The 17,281-nt window shown below is 39.3% G+C and overlaps 1 protein-coding gene across 1 annotated transcript in view; it reads left to right on the top strand.

Moving 5' to 3' along the window:
- The window catches only part of jak2a (Janus kinase 2a), a 46,277-nt gene that overhangs the window by 11,121 nt on the left and 17,875 nt on the right, over positions 1-17,281 (top strand). Inside the window, exons 2-6 of the mRNA XM_061734282.1 lie at positions 7,705-7,983; positions 12,558-12,681; positions 12,775-12,895; positions 15,626-15,771; positions 16,228-16,522. Of these exons, the coding sequence (XP_061590266.1) occupies positions 7,728-7,983; positions 12,558-12,681; positions 12,775-12,895; positions 15,626-15,771; positions 16,228-16,522 (942 nt within the window). The 5' untranslated portion in view covers positions 7,705-7,727. The remainder of the gene's footprint in view (positions 1-7,704; positions 7,984-12,557; positions 12,682-12,774; positions 12,896-15,625; positions 15,772-16,227; positions 16,523-17,281) is intronic.

Below are 17,281 nucleotides of genomic sequence, written 5' to 3'. Positions count from 1 at the left end.
GAAAATATTTTGCCACAAACTGAATAGTTTCTCTCGTGTATGATTTGACTTTTTTATTTTCCAGAAATTTAACAACTAAAATTAAATAAATAAATAAATAAAAGTAAATAAATACATACAATTTTACATCATAAAAAAGATTGATTCATGCTCACCTTATAAGTGTAAGAGGAGATTTATTTTTGTTAAGGTTATTTTGGTAATTCAAGGTTCATTATTTTATAAATATATTCTTTATATTCTGATGTAAATCAGGGTCTATAATTACACTAGTCAGTTTATCTGTAATTGTTAGTATGTTTTAGATTGGGCGGAGTGATACAGCACTAGGTGCTGTGTTGATGTTCTAAAATCCTACGCTGTTGAGCGGACAGTAAAGTACTCTCAAACTCAGCAGAAGTTGTCCTCTGTAATGTTTATCCTACTCACGACCCGAAAAAGGTTTAAATTATTAAGGTAAGGCTTAACTCTACACCAGACTTAAAAGTTCAGAACTCAAAACCCCGCTAGAGTCCCGTGATCGGGACCGCAAAAAGGTACTACTTTCTTCTGAGCGGAGTAAGATTTTGGTCCGCGTGTTGAGGCGCAGTCGCCACGCGCGGTCGGATGTATTAATAATATTAATAGCTTTTCCACACGGCGCCCCGGCCGTATGGTCGCGAAAATACGGTATTTATATGTGAAATGTCAGAATAGGTAATCTTTTTGACGACACCCCGGTTGAGAAAGGCTGATGTAGGTCAAGAGACATTCATATTGATTTTCACACTTTTTTTAACATGACCCCAGCGCAACTCACTCGCACAAATGCGAGTGGATACATATTTCTCTTCGCACCGGATTATTTTTATTCGCAAATGCGATGAAAACTGTCGCACTGTACAGCCCTGCATTATGCCAGTTAAACTTCTTGATGGTTCTTTTCTTGCAGTGCGATATTGAATACTGCAGTTTACTATCAGAACTCTGATTAAAACTAGAGATGCACCGATTGATCGGCAACTGATCGGGATCGGCCAATAATGCCCCTATCGGTTTTGATTGGAGTTCTCAAAATAATAATTCAAAGCAGGCCGATCTGATGACGTTTACAACAAACTGCCGCCCGAGCGTGTGTATTCCCACATCACAGACCCAGGTCTCCTAAGGGGGTGTGACAGTCTCTACAGACCATCAAGACTGAAAATGGCGTCACGTGAGTGGGAGTTGTACAATGTCCGAAAAAGACAACAAATTTGCAGTTTGCAAGGTGTGTCCAAAGGAGATACCCCGAGGAGGAATGTTACAAAAGAATTTCAACACAACGAAGCTGATAAGAAATTTGAAAGTTTCGAACACAAAGTAGTATATTGAGTTTACAAAGTTGGCTGCTGCTAAGGCAGAGAAATAAAAGGAGGTGCAGCAACGCCGCTAAGTCCGCTGAACGTAACAGAGACCTATAAACGACAGCAACAACAGCAAGAATAATAAAGAACTACATCATACGGTAATGGATTCATATGCTTTGCTCATCAGTACTTTCTGTTGTAGAAGACATCGGGTTTAAATGCGTTGTTAGCTGCTTGGTTCCACGGTACACGTTGCCGGGTCGTAAATATTTCACTGATGAATGCCAGGAGTTATACCAGACTATATACAGTCACATCCAAAACCTTACGCAGGACAACAGTCATGTCAGTCGGCTTCACGAGTGACATTTGGAGTTCTAGTGTGAAGAGTTGTGCTTCACTCATAAGGGTTTCCTCACATACAGCACATACAGCTTTCACAAAGCTTTCATAATTAATTTTTATTTAAAGATTTAATTCCTTTTCCCACAGGAAAACTAAGGTTTATATTTTACAAATTGTATCAACTCTAAGAGAGTGAAATGTCTACTGTTGTGTGTGTTGGTGCACTGCACGTGTTGTGTTGTACACATAGTTATTGCCACAAGAAAGCTTAAGTTAGTAAGCTACATGAGTGTAAGTCGTCTCTAAGAGTCTCTAGCGTGAAATATTGCACATTGCCTCAGCCTGCAATAAAACAGACAATTCATGATACTTTCTCATCTCCTAATTTTTATACCTAATAATACGATGTCAGTGTTGTGTACATGAGACAACAATATTGACGAATTCATGGATTTTACACTGTGATCGATATCGGCAATATCGAGATTGGCAGAAACTGCTTTTGGTGATTGAGGTTGGGGATGGGTCCGCTGACTTATTAATATTTAGCCGTCCCACCCCAGTCCCATCCGCCAGTCCCCAACCCCCCAAAACCCCCAGCCCCCAGGGCCCAACCCGATACCTACCTTAACTCTTTGAGTAACCTAGTTTTGTTTCCAGGGGCGGTCAAAGTCCATGGGGGGTCAAGTAGTCTCTTCAACCAATCATGAGTTGTTGAGCTTCTGGTTTTAAAACCTCTCATCCGTGGTCTACTCCTCTCCTCATTTCTTTAGGATAAAAGAAAGCAAAATAACTTTATAGATTTTAGCTTATCAACATGATAGATTGAGGTCTACATTTAGACCCTTTATATTTATTTATTTATTTATGTATTTATTTATTTATTTATTTATTTATTTATTTATTATATTATTATGGTTTTCATGCATAATGTATCTCAATGAATAAACATAAATTACCTGTTTGCATTGGTCTTATGACTTAACAAAGGACCTGATATCATTTACAAAGTATGGAAAGACCAACAAGAGAATAGTTCAACCATGGTAATAGACATGGAGATAGAACTGTAGTTTAACCAAAGGAAAATCACATTGAAGGTTTCTCAACTAAAGTTAATTCATACATTCCAGTCTTAGCTTCTCTCATGGAGACGGGGTTGCTTGAGATGGAGTCAGGTCTTGTTCTTCTCTCCTTCCTTTCAGTTTTATCACTCTTAACACTATGCTCACCCACTCGTGCTAGGAACTGCAGGTACCTTTTCCTCACTTAAGGTCATGTCTATTTCACTTGCCTTGGTTTGGGAGAGTCGTGACTCGAGGTGTTGTAAACCAGGCATGGATCACTACATATGAATCAGAATTTGCTGAGGCCACGTGTCCAAAGAGGTTTCAGAGTTCTTTGAAGAAAAAAAAGTTATTTTTGGGTTGACCTTGAAAGTGGCAGTGTAAAAACACGTTCAGGCTACACTCAAACTACACTCAGAATTGGCCAAATATGATTAATTTTTTATTTTATTAAAAAAAAAAAAAAAAAAAAAAAAAAATGAATGTCAGTTTGACCCAATGTTTTGCAATGCAGCTTATATGTGAACAGTCACTTTCATATCACTTGGGTCACGTGATATGAATGCTTTGGCATGGGAGTATAGTGGAGAGGCACTGACAGGTAACTCCATCCAAATTTTGGAAGAAAACTCTTTGTGAAGCCACTCACTTCTTGATCCCACCACTTTTACAGCTGGCTCCACATCCACACACTCTGTACAAAGCTAGCAACTATTGCTCTATAAAAAGTCTTAAATATTTTGTTGCCATTCTCCTAATGCTGTTTCTCATGATCATTAGTTTACAAAGTTTCTACTTCACAGCAGATGATTTTCCTTCATTATTTTTATTGTCTAGGAAAACAGGTGTATCATGCACCTTTCTGTTTGCTGTAATTGATTTATTTTATATACGCCCATTTTGACAAGGACAATAAGGAAAAGGATACCAAAGTTGAACCCACTGACAACCACCTAATCCTCACATTCTCCCCTTCAGACGTACATAACGTATTGAGCCAGATTGATGCACGTAAGGCTGCTGGCCCTGATGGCATCCCTGAACGGGTGCTAAGAGCTTGTGCTGAGCAGCTTGCAGGGATCTTTACAAACATTTTGAACTTGTCCTTTTTGCCCAAGCTCTGCGACGTGTCTCAATGACTACTGCCCTGTAGCACTGACATCCATTGTTATGAAGTGCTACGAGCAGCTGGCCCTGGCACACTTACAGGCGCTCCTGGCCCCAACACTGGACCCACGCCAATTTGCCTACTGGAGCAACAGAAGCACAGGATGCTATATCAGCAGTGCTCCATTGTGTACTCTCCTACCTGGAGAACAAGAACACTCATGCCAGAATGCTGTTTGTTGACTTCAGCTCCGCATTTAACACAGTTACAGTTGAAACCAGAAGTTTACATAAACTGTGCAAAAAGATGCATGACATTTTTTGTCTCACTGTCTGAAGTCAAATCAGACTAAACTTCTCCTGTTTCAGGTCAGTCAGGATTACCAAAATTATTTCGTTTAGCTAAATACCACAATAATAATAGATATTTTTTTGGACAAAAAGTACTATGTCTTTAAACAACATTGGGAAGCTTAAATGATGATGTCATGGCTTTGGAAGCTCCTGATAGGTTAACTGACAACATGTAAGCCACACCTAGCGATGTATTTTAAGGCCACACCTCAAACACTCTGCTTCTTCGTTTGAAATCATGAAAAATCAAAAGAAATCAGCCAATAAATCAGGGAGAGAATCGCGGAGCTCCCCAAGTCTGGTTCATCCTTGGGTGCAATTTCCAGATGCTTTATGGTGCCACGTTCATCTGTTCAAACAATTATACACACGTATAAACATCATGGAAATGTCCAGACATCACACCGCTCAGGAAGGAAACTCTGTGTCCCAGAGATGAATGTGTTTTGGTCCGAAATGTGCGAACCAACCCCAGAACAAAAGCTAAAGACCTTGTGAAGATGTTGGATCCAGAGTGAAACAAATGCTGCACTGACATGGGCTGAAAGGCCACTCAGCAAGAAAGAAGCAATTACTCCTAAAGAAACATAAAAAAGCGAGATTACAGTTTGCAAAAACACACCAAGATAAAGACCTTAACTACTGGATACTTGTCCTGTAGTCTGATTAAACTAAAATGGAGCTGTTTGGCCATAATGATCAACGTTACATTTGGAGGAAAAAGGGGGAAGTTTGTAGACCTGAGAACACCATACCGACTGGGAAGCAGGGAGGTGGCAGCATCATGTTGTGCCAAACTAGTTAAAAAGTGGCTTGAGGACAACAAAGCCAATGTCTTGGAGTTGCCATCACAAAGCCCTGATCTGAATCCCTTTCTTTTGGGCAGATCTGAAGAGGCGTGTGTGAGCGAGGCGACCGACAAGCCGGACTCAGTTACACCAGTTCTGTTAGGAGGAATGAGCCAGAGTACCGTCAGAAGCTTGCGAAAGGTTAACCAAAACGTTTGACCCAAGTCATGCAGTTCAAAGGCAATGCTACTAAATACTAAGGAAATGTATGTAAACTTTTGACCTCGAAGAAAGTAATAAAAAAGTCTCTAAGGAATTCTCTCACATTATTATGGCCTTTAGCAAAATTAAATAATTTTGGTAATCCTGACTGACCTGAAACAGGAGAAGTTTAGTCTGATTTGACTTCAGACAGTGAAACAAAAAATGTCTTTTTGCACAGTGTATGTAAACTTCTGGTTTCAACTGTATTCCGTCCAAGCTAATCACTAAATTTGGTGACTTTGGAATTTACACGTCCATCTGCAACTGGATCATAAACTTTCTGACAAATACCTCAGCATGTTCGGTCAGACCCCAACTCCTCTACCACTATCATACTCATCACTGGTGCACCACAGGACGGTGTGCTGAACCTGTTCCTCTACTCTCTCTTCACCCATGACTGCAGACCTATATATGGATTCAACTCCATCATAAAGTTTGCAGATGACCCCAAGGTGATTGGACTCATCAGAGACAATGATGCCTCTAACTACAGGGCAGAGGTGGAGCACCTACCTACATTGTGAACTGATACATTGTGCGCTGATAACAACCTGCTCCTTAATACCAGCAAAACTTAGCTCATAGTTGACTTCAGAAAGGAGAGGATAGGGAGACATCGATGCATCCATATCAAAGGAACAGCTTTTGAACGTGTCTCCAGCTTCTAGTTTCTGGGGATCCTCATCTCAGACAACCTGTCCTGGACTATCAATACCTCCAGCCTTATTAAGAAGGCCCATCAGTGTCTCCTGGGCAATTTCTACCGTTGTACGATTGAGAACATCCTTAGATTGAGAACATACCAGACTGCATCACAGTCTGGTATGGGAACTGCTCGGTCGCAGATCGCAAGGCACTGCAGAGGGGGGGTGAAAACCGCCCAATGCATTACAATGACTACACTCCCCGCCATTGAGGATGTCCAGAAGAAGCAATGTCTACGACGGGCCCGTAGCATTATCAAGGTCTTTTCTCACTCTGCCCACAGTCGGTTCCAGCTTCTCCCCTCTGGAAGGCGTTACAGGAGCCAGTCCAAAACCAGCAGGTTCAGAAACAGCTTCTTTCCCTCTGCTGTCTCCCTACTGAACTATATCCCTCGCTGAACCTCTTGTCCCCCTTAACCCACACCACCACAGTACTTATTCCTCATGGATAACTTACAAGGACTGTATTTATTTATCACTCACCTGATCATTGCACATCTATGCAAATCTACATACATGTAGTTTATCTGTATATTGTTCATACTATATCTCTATAGTGTACATATTGCTCATACATCTTATATTACCCACCTGTAGGGCTGTGTGATTAATCAATTTTAAATCTAAATCGGATTTATTAATCAAGACGATGTTTTCCTTTTTTGCAGCTGGCTGCATTACAGACAGAGCTCGTCTAGTCATCTTTGTTTGGTCAAGAAAATTGTAAATGTTGTCACTTTACTAAACTCAAGGAGGATTTAGAGTATCTTTCAATTGCACTTCATTCCCAATAGGGAAATTTGTAGCATTATCAAGGTCTTTTCTCACTCTGCCCACAGTCGGTTCCAGCTTCTCCCCTCTGGAAGGCGTTACAGGAGCCAGTCCAAAACCAGCAGGTTCAGAAACAGCTTCTTTCCCTCTGCTGTCTCCCTACTGAACTATATCCCTCGCTGAACCTCTTGTCCCCCTTAACCCACACCACCACAGTACTTATTCCTCATGGATAACTTACAAGGACTGTATTTATTTATCACTCACCTGATCATTGCACATCTATGCAAATCTACATACATGTAGTTTATCTGTATATTGTTCATACTATATCTCTATAGTGTACATATTGCTCATACTAAATCTTATATTACCCACCTGTAGGGCTGTGCGATTAATCGATTTTAAATCTAAATCGGATTTATTAATCAAGATGATGTTAAAAAAAAGGAAAATCGGAAAATCGATTTTCCTTTTTTGCAGCTGGCTGCATTACAGACAGAGCTCGTCTAGTCATCTTTGTTTGATCAAGAAAATTGTAAATGTTGTCACTTTACTAAACTCAAGGAGTATCTTTCAATTGCACTTCATTCCCAATAGGGACATTTGTTTGCTATTTTTCTTACATATAAAGTAAAGATAAAATTTTTTAAACAATTTATTCCATTGTCTTTTGTAGTTTTACCAAAAAAAATCGAAATCGAAAATCGGGTTTTCAGAGAAAAAAATCTGGATTTTATTTTTGTCCAAAATCGCCCAGCCCTACCCACCTGTATATTAATCTAGTACATATTTACTCTTGACTGTATATACTGTTTATTCTGTACATACTTGCTACTTTTGTACTTCTGATTAGATGCCAAACTGCATTTTGTTACATTTTATTTCACATGCGTAATGAAAATAAAGTTGAATCAAATCACTTAATTTTTTTTGCTTCAATTTCTCTCTCTTATTTCCTTTTCCCTAACAGGTGGATATTCTCTTAAGCAGCAAATGGCCTGTATTCTGATGACAGACACGAACCCATCCATTGCCAGTCCAACAACAATTCAGAGTGGCATTACCGAAGACCCTCTTCCAGCCACTGGAGATGATCCCAAGCAGGAAATGGAGGCCACTTGTTTGAGTGTACACCTTTACCATCTTGGAAATACTCAAAGAAGGGCCAACTGTTCAGAAAACACACTCACATTTCCAGCTGGGGAGTATGTAGCAGAGGAACTATGCATAATTGCAGCCAAAGGGTGTGGTGAGTCACAAGGATTTTAGTTTTCATATTTCCCTAAGCACGCTCTCTACATCTCCTTGTTATGGAACATGGTGGTAATCTATATCATGTAGTGGTTTATCCTTCATCTTATTTACTTTGAATTCATAAATGTGCAGTGTCATGTTCAAAACTGCTTAAAGAGTTTTCTGTTTAGATCATGTTCTTGTTTGTGATGCGATGTGAAAGTTCTTGCAACATTGTGAACTTCTGCTTTTGTTCTTTGCTTAAGCACTTACTACTCTAAATCTAAATGTGCCATACAAGAACATGGAATTGTTTGCAGTTTAGTTCATCGATCAAATTTTGTTCTTTATCATACTGAGGTTTAGGGAATAATAGCTGTATTCTTTGGATTTTTGCTGAACTGAAATTGTAGTAAAACATGATGCAAAATATATTAATTTAATTAAATATCCTTTCACTTGTACTTGGGAAAGGATACAGTATTGCAGTCTAATCTAGATGGTTAATTCTGAGATACATCAAAAAATATAGTGCATGATTTTAATTCTAGTTTTAATGTCAGTTACAGTAACTATGTTCTACAAATAATTAGTGAACATGCCAGAAGGATGTCTGAAGACCCTGTGCAGGGGCTTACTACTCAGAACAAAAGTATGGATTTAAATCTGATATAATTGGTTAGAAGTTGCATAAAAACAGCAGATATTAGCAGTTTTGAAATACTTATCAAATTTCAAAACCATATTTTAGTGTACTTCCCACGCCCAAGCAACTCAAAAGAAGATGTGCAATATTAGTACAACAGGTCCTTGAGATTATTCTGAAATGATTTTGTACAGCCTTCTTCACTTGAAAAAAAGTTATAGGGTTTTGATGACAGCAACTTACGTTGATGCTGCCTTTTATTTTAACTTTATTATTCATCTGAATATCTAGTCAACAGCTGCACACAGCTTTTATTTTATATTCTATTGTTTAGTTGATTTTTCGTTTTGTTTTTAGAATTAGCGGTGGGTTGCTTAGCCCTAATCCTTGGCAAGGCTGAGTTACTCCTGAAGTGTTGATGTCTGTCAACTCTGTTGTGGCTGTTATTTTTTTGCCCTTTGGAAAATGTCATGTTGAAATACTATAAATACGTTTCAATGATTATCTTCAGTTACAACCCCCCATCTTGTGCTGGAAACATTTGTATTGTGCAGACATTTAGGGCCCGATTTACTAAAGGTTTGCGTGTGTAAAAACGTGTGCAAACTTGACAGCACCCGCAAACCAAAGTGCCAGCTGATCTACTAACATTGTGCAAAGAGGACTGCGCCTCTCAAATGCGAAAAATAGCACACGCAATCCATTTAGTACTTTTGCCCTGATGAATAATCAATATGGGGCGTACCCACCAGAAATCGCTAAATACTGGGAGGGGAAAATGCAAATTGGTCCATTTACCACGCGCAATGAGATTTACCAAGCCTGAAAGTTTTTGCGTGGGTTGTGATTGCGTCTGTATTTAATACGTTCGAAAGGAAGGTGCTAATCTCCACATGCAAAAGGAGAAATATTTTATTTGAATGTTAAATCGAGTATTATTCAGCAAAAGGTTGCCACAGGAGGCACATTCATTTTTTTATTTGTGATAATAAATAAATCACGTGTTTTCATGGAGAAAAAAGTGCTTCTTATTGTGCGCCTATACTTGTTCTGCAGTTGTCATACCCCGGTGTCGTGCCATATTCAGCACCCCTGCCGTGAAAAGCACCCCCTCGTCTGACAAAAATGATATTCTCATTCCGTGTTCTGTTCATGTTCTGTTGTCCATGTTCTGTTTAGCGTCCAGTTTTGTGTTAATGATTCATGTTTAAATGCGCTCATGGATTCGGGTAAAAAAAAAAAAATCGGGTAAATGGTTATTGATGTCATTAATTAATAGCCTGCTTACTGTGTTGTCTTCCATAATATTTGTAAATATATATAATATAAACTCCTAAGTATGTGTTTGTGTGAGTGTGTGTGTATATATAAATATATTGAAGTGTCAGTGTGTTGTTTTTTTTCTTGGTCTACTTATCATTGAATATACGAGGGGGTGCTTTTCACGGCAGGGGTGCTGAATACGGCACAACAATTTGCCTCTTCCACTAATATCTCTAACTCCAACTCGTCAAATTTCATTTTGCGCTTGCGACTATATCCTGCTTTCCATCCAGACTCTCCATGGCGCAAAGTTTGCGCCGCAAACCGTAAGACGCGCAACACCTCATTTAAATACTGAGGTTTGCACCTGTTATCAATTGCGCACGCAATCTTAGTTGATCACCCGCAAAACACACAACAACAGCACGCACAAACTTTTTCAGTGCACACGCAATTTAGTACTCTTTATTTAGGATCTTAGTAAATCGGGCCCTTAGTTGTTTGTTTTAGACAAAATTATAATAGTTTAATTTTTTTTTTATTTCTGTACTAGAACTTTTTTGCAGAAGAAAATGAAAGTCCTTTATTTCTGTTGGAGTTAGTCAAGCATGTATTGTGTGGCAGTATTGTTTTCAGAAACAGTATGTTTTCAGAAAAATAATTCTTCTTGTTTTGTCTTTCTGTCTTCTTTTTCTATCTGTCACTGCACGCTTTCTTGCTCCATTCCCCCCTTGAATCTATATGGGTAATTTATTTCTCTTTTTCTTTTCTTTCATGGTTTTGTTTAATTTTCTACTTCCCTGCCTTGTGTGTATTTTTTATCTGCCTAAATCAACTTTCCTTTTGTCTGCCTCTTTGTTCATCTGATGGTTTAACCACATCCAAGTCAATTCTTTTATTGTGGTTTTGCACTCGGAAGTAAGTTATCAGACAAACATCAATGGTCAGATTTTCTGTAGGTTTTTATGCCATTAGTATGAATTCAAGCATTTTCACCTTCCTTTTAGTTATCCTTCATGTAAATACACTTCAATAGAAGGTGAATTTCCTCATTTGGTACAGTTTTGGTACATTATTAACCATCCACAAATAAACTTGAATTTCAGAATTAATCTGTATATGTTACTCAGCAATGCATTTCTTCAGTACCTGATGTTTGGATAATTGACTCAAGTTGGAAAAGTTTCTATGTTGACCTTGTCTTCATTATAACTTTACTTCCCCTGTTGTGGCTAAGTATACTTCCTTTTAAACAGCACTCCTGTCCCCATTGTCTTGCTTCACACTTGTGAGTGCTTCCTGTTGATCAATAGCATTCTCTTGTCTGCCAATTCTACTTGATACAACCATTGTATGTTGAAGATGTAAAGAGGGATTAAATGGAACGATGATGTGCATTTAAGATGTTTTTATATTTGAGCAATCTTAATATTTCCCAAAAGAAATCGTGTAAACAGTCAAGGCATTTTTAGATTGGATCCTGCTAATATCGCTGGACGATGAACGCATGTTTAAGGTGCATTGGCAACATAAATGCAAGGCGTGTTATTTGTCACCTCATGCCTGAAGCCAAGTTGAGGGTAGGGAAGGCAAGTCCGGTGGTGTAATCTGAGAAACAAAACGTAACCTGTGTGGATGTGTAGAATTACGTATTGTCCCTACATCAGCAAGATTCATACGCCATCAGTCAGGTGTAATTTTCAAAACCTGGATGGATGAACATCGGGATGAGTGTTTTTGGCTGGGGTTTGCTTCTTGGAAAGCCCTGGTTTGTCCAAATAATGGACCATCCTTTGACCATCCATATGCCGGTTTATGGCGTCCTCAGCTCCAAGGCTGAGTAACTTGCGTATCTCCTCGTCTCCCCAGTTACTTATCTTGCTAATATAGTCCCTACGTGTGATTTCCTGCTGCTGCTGTTACTCTCATCAACTGTTTTCATATTTTATAAAATAATAATAAATAAATAAAAAAATCCTTAGTGGGTAGTACCCTCTTATGTGAATAACAAACCCCTCCCACGACCCACCACCCCGGGTTAGGTCTGTTTACATTAGACCTGACCCGCGGTTAAGACTACCCTCAGAGGGGCATATAACACCCTAGATCCACGCATTAATCGCGGGGTATTCGCCAGTGTAAAAGGGGATATAGTTGGCCTCATCATTATTATCCTTTTCGTGATTTAAGAAAACAAAATTTAAAACACTTCAGGTATTTGTAAACAGACAAATAATGGTAATTGTTTTGAGCAGGAAGGTATATCAACCAGTCTCATCCAAATGCATCACTGATATCCAGTTGTTCTGTGCAGTCTACGGTGACACTGTAATTCATGCATGTTCATACAAGATGTGTGATAAAACACTCTGTGCATGGGGCTTTTTTCTGAAGCCATTGAAGAGTTTAGAGGCAGAGGCTGTACTAAGGAAGTGGTGGAGATCACAGGGGTTTTTCTTTCGAAGAAAGGCTTCCGTACAAAAATGCTTTCAGCAAATATTTTTGGACATCCATAGAACATGGGGCTACAAAAAATTCCAAGGCACTCTATTTATGTTTTTTAATTGTAGAAAAATTCCTCTTTAGGTTTATGGCTGACTATTTTCTTATGGACAGTGTATATATATTATATATGTATATGTATATACACAATACATTATTTGTTGTATTTTTCTTTTTAGGGATTAGTCCAGGGTACTGCAGCTTGTTTGGCCTAATGAGGGAACATGACCGAATATGGTTCCCTCCAAACCACGTCTTTAAAGTGCAGGAGTCGGCTAATGAGAAGCTGCTCTTCAGAATCAGGTATACCATGTTTATTTATTTATTTTAATGTCTATATATACTTATATAGATCGTGCTGTGTTTCATTTTTCTGTGGTAATCACTTCTGTTCAGGTACTACTTTCCCGGCTGGTACAACAGCAGTAACTCATCCTGTGCCCACCGCTGTGGATTATCTAAAGAGATGGAAAGCCCAGTAATGGATGACTGTGTCATGGCATACCTGTTTTCTCAGGTTAGTTTGATTGTAATATATTTCTTAAATTTAGGGGTGTTTTTAAAAGACCTCTCTCGAACATTTTCATGTCGTACTTGTGTGCAGCCTAGTAAACAGAACAGCAAAACTAACAGACTCTGCTCACATTATTCTTTATTTATCTTACTATACGATGAGTGATAAGAAGAACTGCTGGGTGGTGATAAACTTGCACATTTCATTGTCTTTGTGACTGGCAGTCTTTCTAATCTCTTTACCCGTTCATTGCTTTGTAAAGTTAAGAAAACAGGAAGTGGAGTAGTTAAAGTGTGTAAAATCCACAAATGGGGCTTCTTGAGTGTGTGCTGATGTCTGTACAATTTATGTGTGTGCATGTGTTATGAATAATGTTCATTTTCTTGTGTTGCCTACTTTCACATCCGTTTGACTTTGTTTTGATCTCCTCTGTCATATTAACACACGGAGCTGTGTGACAACACATTCATACACAGACCTTGTGTTTCTTATGTTCTATTCGGACTGGACTAAAATTAGCTCTGGACCTGCAGTAATTCTAAAGTTACACCCTGACATCTGTATTTAGTTCAGCCCATTTGTGCTGGATAAGCGAGGTCTGTGTTTTACCGTAATTTACAGACATTGATGATTACCTTTGTTTTAAGTTGCCATGGTAATGGTAAACTTTACGGTAAACATAACTGGAGTTTTCATTGAAGCACCAAAGTGTTTTTGTATTGTCAGAGAGGCCTTGAGCTTGATTAAATATTAGTTTCTTACTGCTTGACGTAGCCACATGTGTCATAATTTCTTCATTCATGCTGATCTTGATGTCTTGCTTCATAAGATTCAAAGTGAAACTTAATTAAGGATTAATTTCTGTATGTATATCATCTAAAATATCAGATCATTGCACTATATGGGGTGAATATGGGCTCAAGTTGTAATACAATATCACATTATGGACCCTAATTGTCAATATGATTGTCAACAAGAGGATTCTTAATAGGACTAGCTGTTAATATCCCTAAAATATATCAGCACGATCACTCATATCGGACATGACTGTGGGGTGGAGTTTGGACAGGATCGCGGGCCACCACCAAATCTACACGTCATCAGTTGTGTGCCTTGTCTTCATCAGGTGTTTCGGCCTCTTAACACAATACACCCTCTTCCAAGGTTGGCCCGCCACAGGCTGATCAGATCTGGGTGTGTGTCATATGGTGGCACCCCGTGGTCATCAAACAGCCCACGTTGCATCCCTCCGTTTCAGCCACAGCCAGTGACTGCTCCGTTCGGCTGCTTTGGCAAGTTCTTTTATTGCCTTCCGCTGGGCCTGTCCTCTGATCCCAACTTCCTTCAGGAGCCGTGTGGTGGACCTGGCTACAAAGCCTCGGCAGCCCACCTCCACTGGCCACACCTTTACGTTCCATCCCCGCGCCTCAGCATCAGCTGCTAGGTTAGCATAACGCAGCCTTTTTCTTTCGAATGCTTCGTCGATGTTATCCTCCCACGGGACAGTCAGCTCCACAATGAAGACACGCCGGCAGGACTTGGACCAGAGAACCAAATCTGGGCGCAGGTTGGTTGCTGCGATTTCTGGCGGGAAAGTGAGCCTCTGGCTGAGGTCTACCCGCATTTCCCAATCCCGGGCTGTGTCCAGTGGGCCTGAGTTTGGAGGTGATGGCTTGGTTCTCCGTTTCTTCCCTTCTCGGACGAATGTTGTCTTCCGTGGGAGGGTGGTCTGGGTTTTGAAAGGCATGGCGTTGATGGTGACCCTCTTGTCCTCAAGTTCGGCAGCCAAGCACCTCGACACTTGGTTATGGTGCCAGGTGTATCTTCCTTGAGTCAGGCTGGTCTTGCAACCCACCAGGATGTGTTTGAGGGTTGCTGGGGCTGCACACTGCAGGCAGGCTGGGTCCTCTCCATACCAGAGATGTAGGTTGGTTGGAGAGGGCAGGACATCATAAGTGGCTCTGATGATGAAGCTGAGGAAGTTAGAACAAAAAAAAAAGAGATTCCAGTCCGCACATCACTGAATTACTGACAACCATTCTGATGGGATTCAAATTATCTTGTGACCTTGGTGTCTGGTGAAATAGGATAGGTAATTTGCTGAGGAATTTCTACTTTACAAATCGCAGACATGGCTCATTCGGACGGGATTAAAATTAAACGTCCTCTGTGATAATCACAAATTACTGCAGGGAAGTCTTTTTAACGATAACAATTAACCAAAAACACATCAGTTTGGGACAAGACAGAGCAGATAAAGGAAGGAAATCACCAAAGATAACACTTCAAAGAAATAATAAATAATCAGGAGATATTAAAACCTAGACTGAACAGAGGCTTTATTAGATAACTAAAAAAAAGAAGAAACTTTTGTGCAGGGCCCTCCCTGGATTGGTAGAGGATGGCAATGCCCAGGACTGTCACTTAGGTAGGAGCACTGGGTGATATAATGGGGAAAAAAATCGGGATTAAAAAAAAATAAAAAAATAAAGCCCACTCTATTTGTAAACACAAGATACACCTTTAAGTCATAGTGGAATAAAAACCCAACACAACGATGGTGACAAAATAGTATTCCAGAGTACACACGACTGCTTTGAAACTCTTGCTGCTTAATGTTTTATGGTCCATAAGTGAATTGTTCTTGGTAATATATTTTGAATGTTTTCATCTTTCTCTCCCACTTAGGAGATTCTATATTCTTATTATTCCTTTTTCTTTTACCATCTCCAGTGGCACAGTGACTTTCTGAATGGCTGGGTTCAGATTCCAGTAAGTCATGAAGCTCAGGAGGAGTGTTTGGGGATGGCTGTATTGGACATGATGAGGCTTGCCAAGGAAAATGATCAGTCACCAGTGGACATCTACAATGATACCAGGTAGGATATGTTCACTCCCGAGCTATGAGCAATACTGACCAAATGGCATCGGGTTATTATGGTCCTTGATCTTGTTACTGTTACCCAATTTGTGCCTGACTAGGCTTTGGCATACATTGCATAAAGGGAAATCAATACCAATATCAATGGTATCAATATATATATCATCTAAAAAGTTGGCATGTGCATAAACGGAAAATGTAAAACTTTCATCAGACTTTATTCTAAGCAGTTTCAATTTTATGAACACAATATACTTTTTCATACATGTTAACTTATGTTAGTGTGTGTGCGTGTGCATACATGTGTGTAGTACATCTTCATCACAGTTATTTAGCTGTACCACAGTCATTGAATTGAGCATCAACATTTAACACTTGTTTTACAAATATTTAATTTCTGTTTTCTCGGTACACTTTGTCCTCATTTGTACCCCAACCCCGTCCTTACTTTTAGCTACAAGTCCTTCCTGCCAAGTTGCATGCGAAACCGCATCCAGGAGTATAACCTCTTGACTCGGAAGAGAATTCGCTATCGCTTCAGAAGGTTCATCCAGCAGTTCAGTGAATGCAAGGCCACCATTTGTAACCTCAAGCTGAAGTACCTAATGAGCCTGGAGATGCTTCTGCCCTCTCTCTACTCTGAGCGTTTCCAAGTCACTGACCTCTCCTCGCGAGAGGTTACTATTGTTGTCATGGGCAACAAAGGCATCCAGTGGTCTACAGGGAAAGAGGAGGAGGGCGCAGAGGAAGTAAGCATCAAGGGATGGGTTTTTGTCAGTGGTTCTTAATTCCGGTCCTCGTGGGCCGCTGTCCTGCATGTGTTAGATGTTGCATCAACACACTTGATTCTAATTAACAGTCCTCATTAGCTTGTCATCTTTTTTTTTTTTTTTTTTTTTTCAAACTTTATTTAAAAGTTCCAATCACAGTCAGAACATTGACCGTGGACAATACAAAACAGTCAGGCATCAAGGAATTAAATAAACAAATACAGTATGAGACATAAAGTGGATGACGTGCATAAGTCATTACATAAGTAACGTAAATATAATAAAATAAATGAAATTAAATAAAAAGAAAGAAAATGGCAGGGCATATATTATATTTCTCCAAATATTTCTTCAATTATGTTAACAGTGTGTATACATTTTTTATTATCAATTCTTTTAATACATTCAAGGTAGTTATTGAAATCAATTTCAAAAACAGGAAAGAAAGGTCGACCTTTGGAAAATTTGGTTTTATGTATGTGGAATTTTGCAATTAGAATAATCAGATTAATTAAGTGTTGCATTTTCCTATCTTTATTATTATAGTATAACAGTATATCTTTGGCATTCAAATTAATTGGTATGTTGGAATGTGATGTGATGTAAGCTTCAATTTTTTTCCAAAAAATCTGGGAAAAATTACATTCAAAGAAAAGGTGCCTAATCGTTTCCACCATTAGCTTGTCATAAAGGTCTGGACAACTCTGTTGATGACACAGCTACTTGTATCACGGTGTA

The sequence above is a fragment of the Cololabis saira genome, chromosome 11 (assembly GCF_033807715.1).
Source record: "Cololabis saira isolate AMF1-May2022 chromosome 11, fColSai1.1, whole genome shotgun sequence".
Taxonomy (NCBI): domain Eukaryota; kingdom Metazoa; phylum Chordata; class Actinopteri; order Beloniformes; family Belonidae; genus Cololabis; species Cololabis saira.
This window is presented reverse-complemented; position numbering and strand designations above follow the sequence as displayed.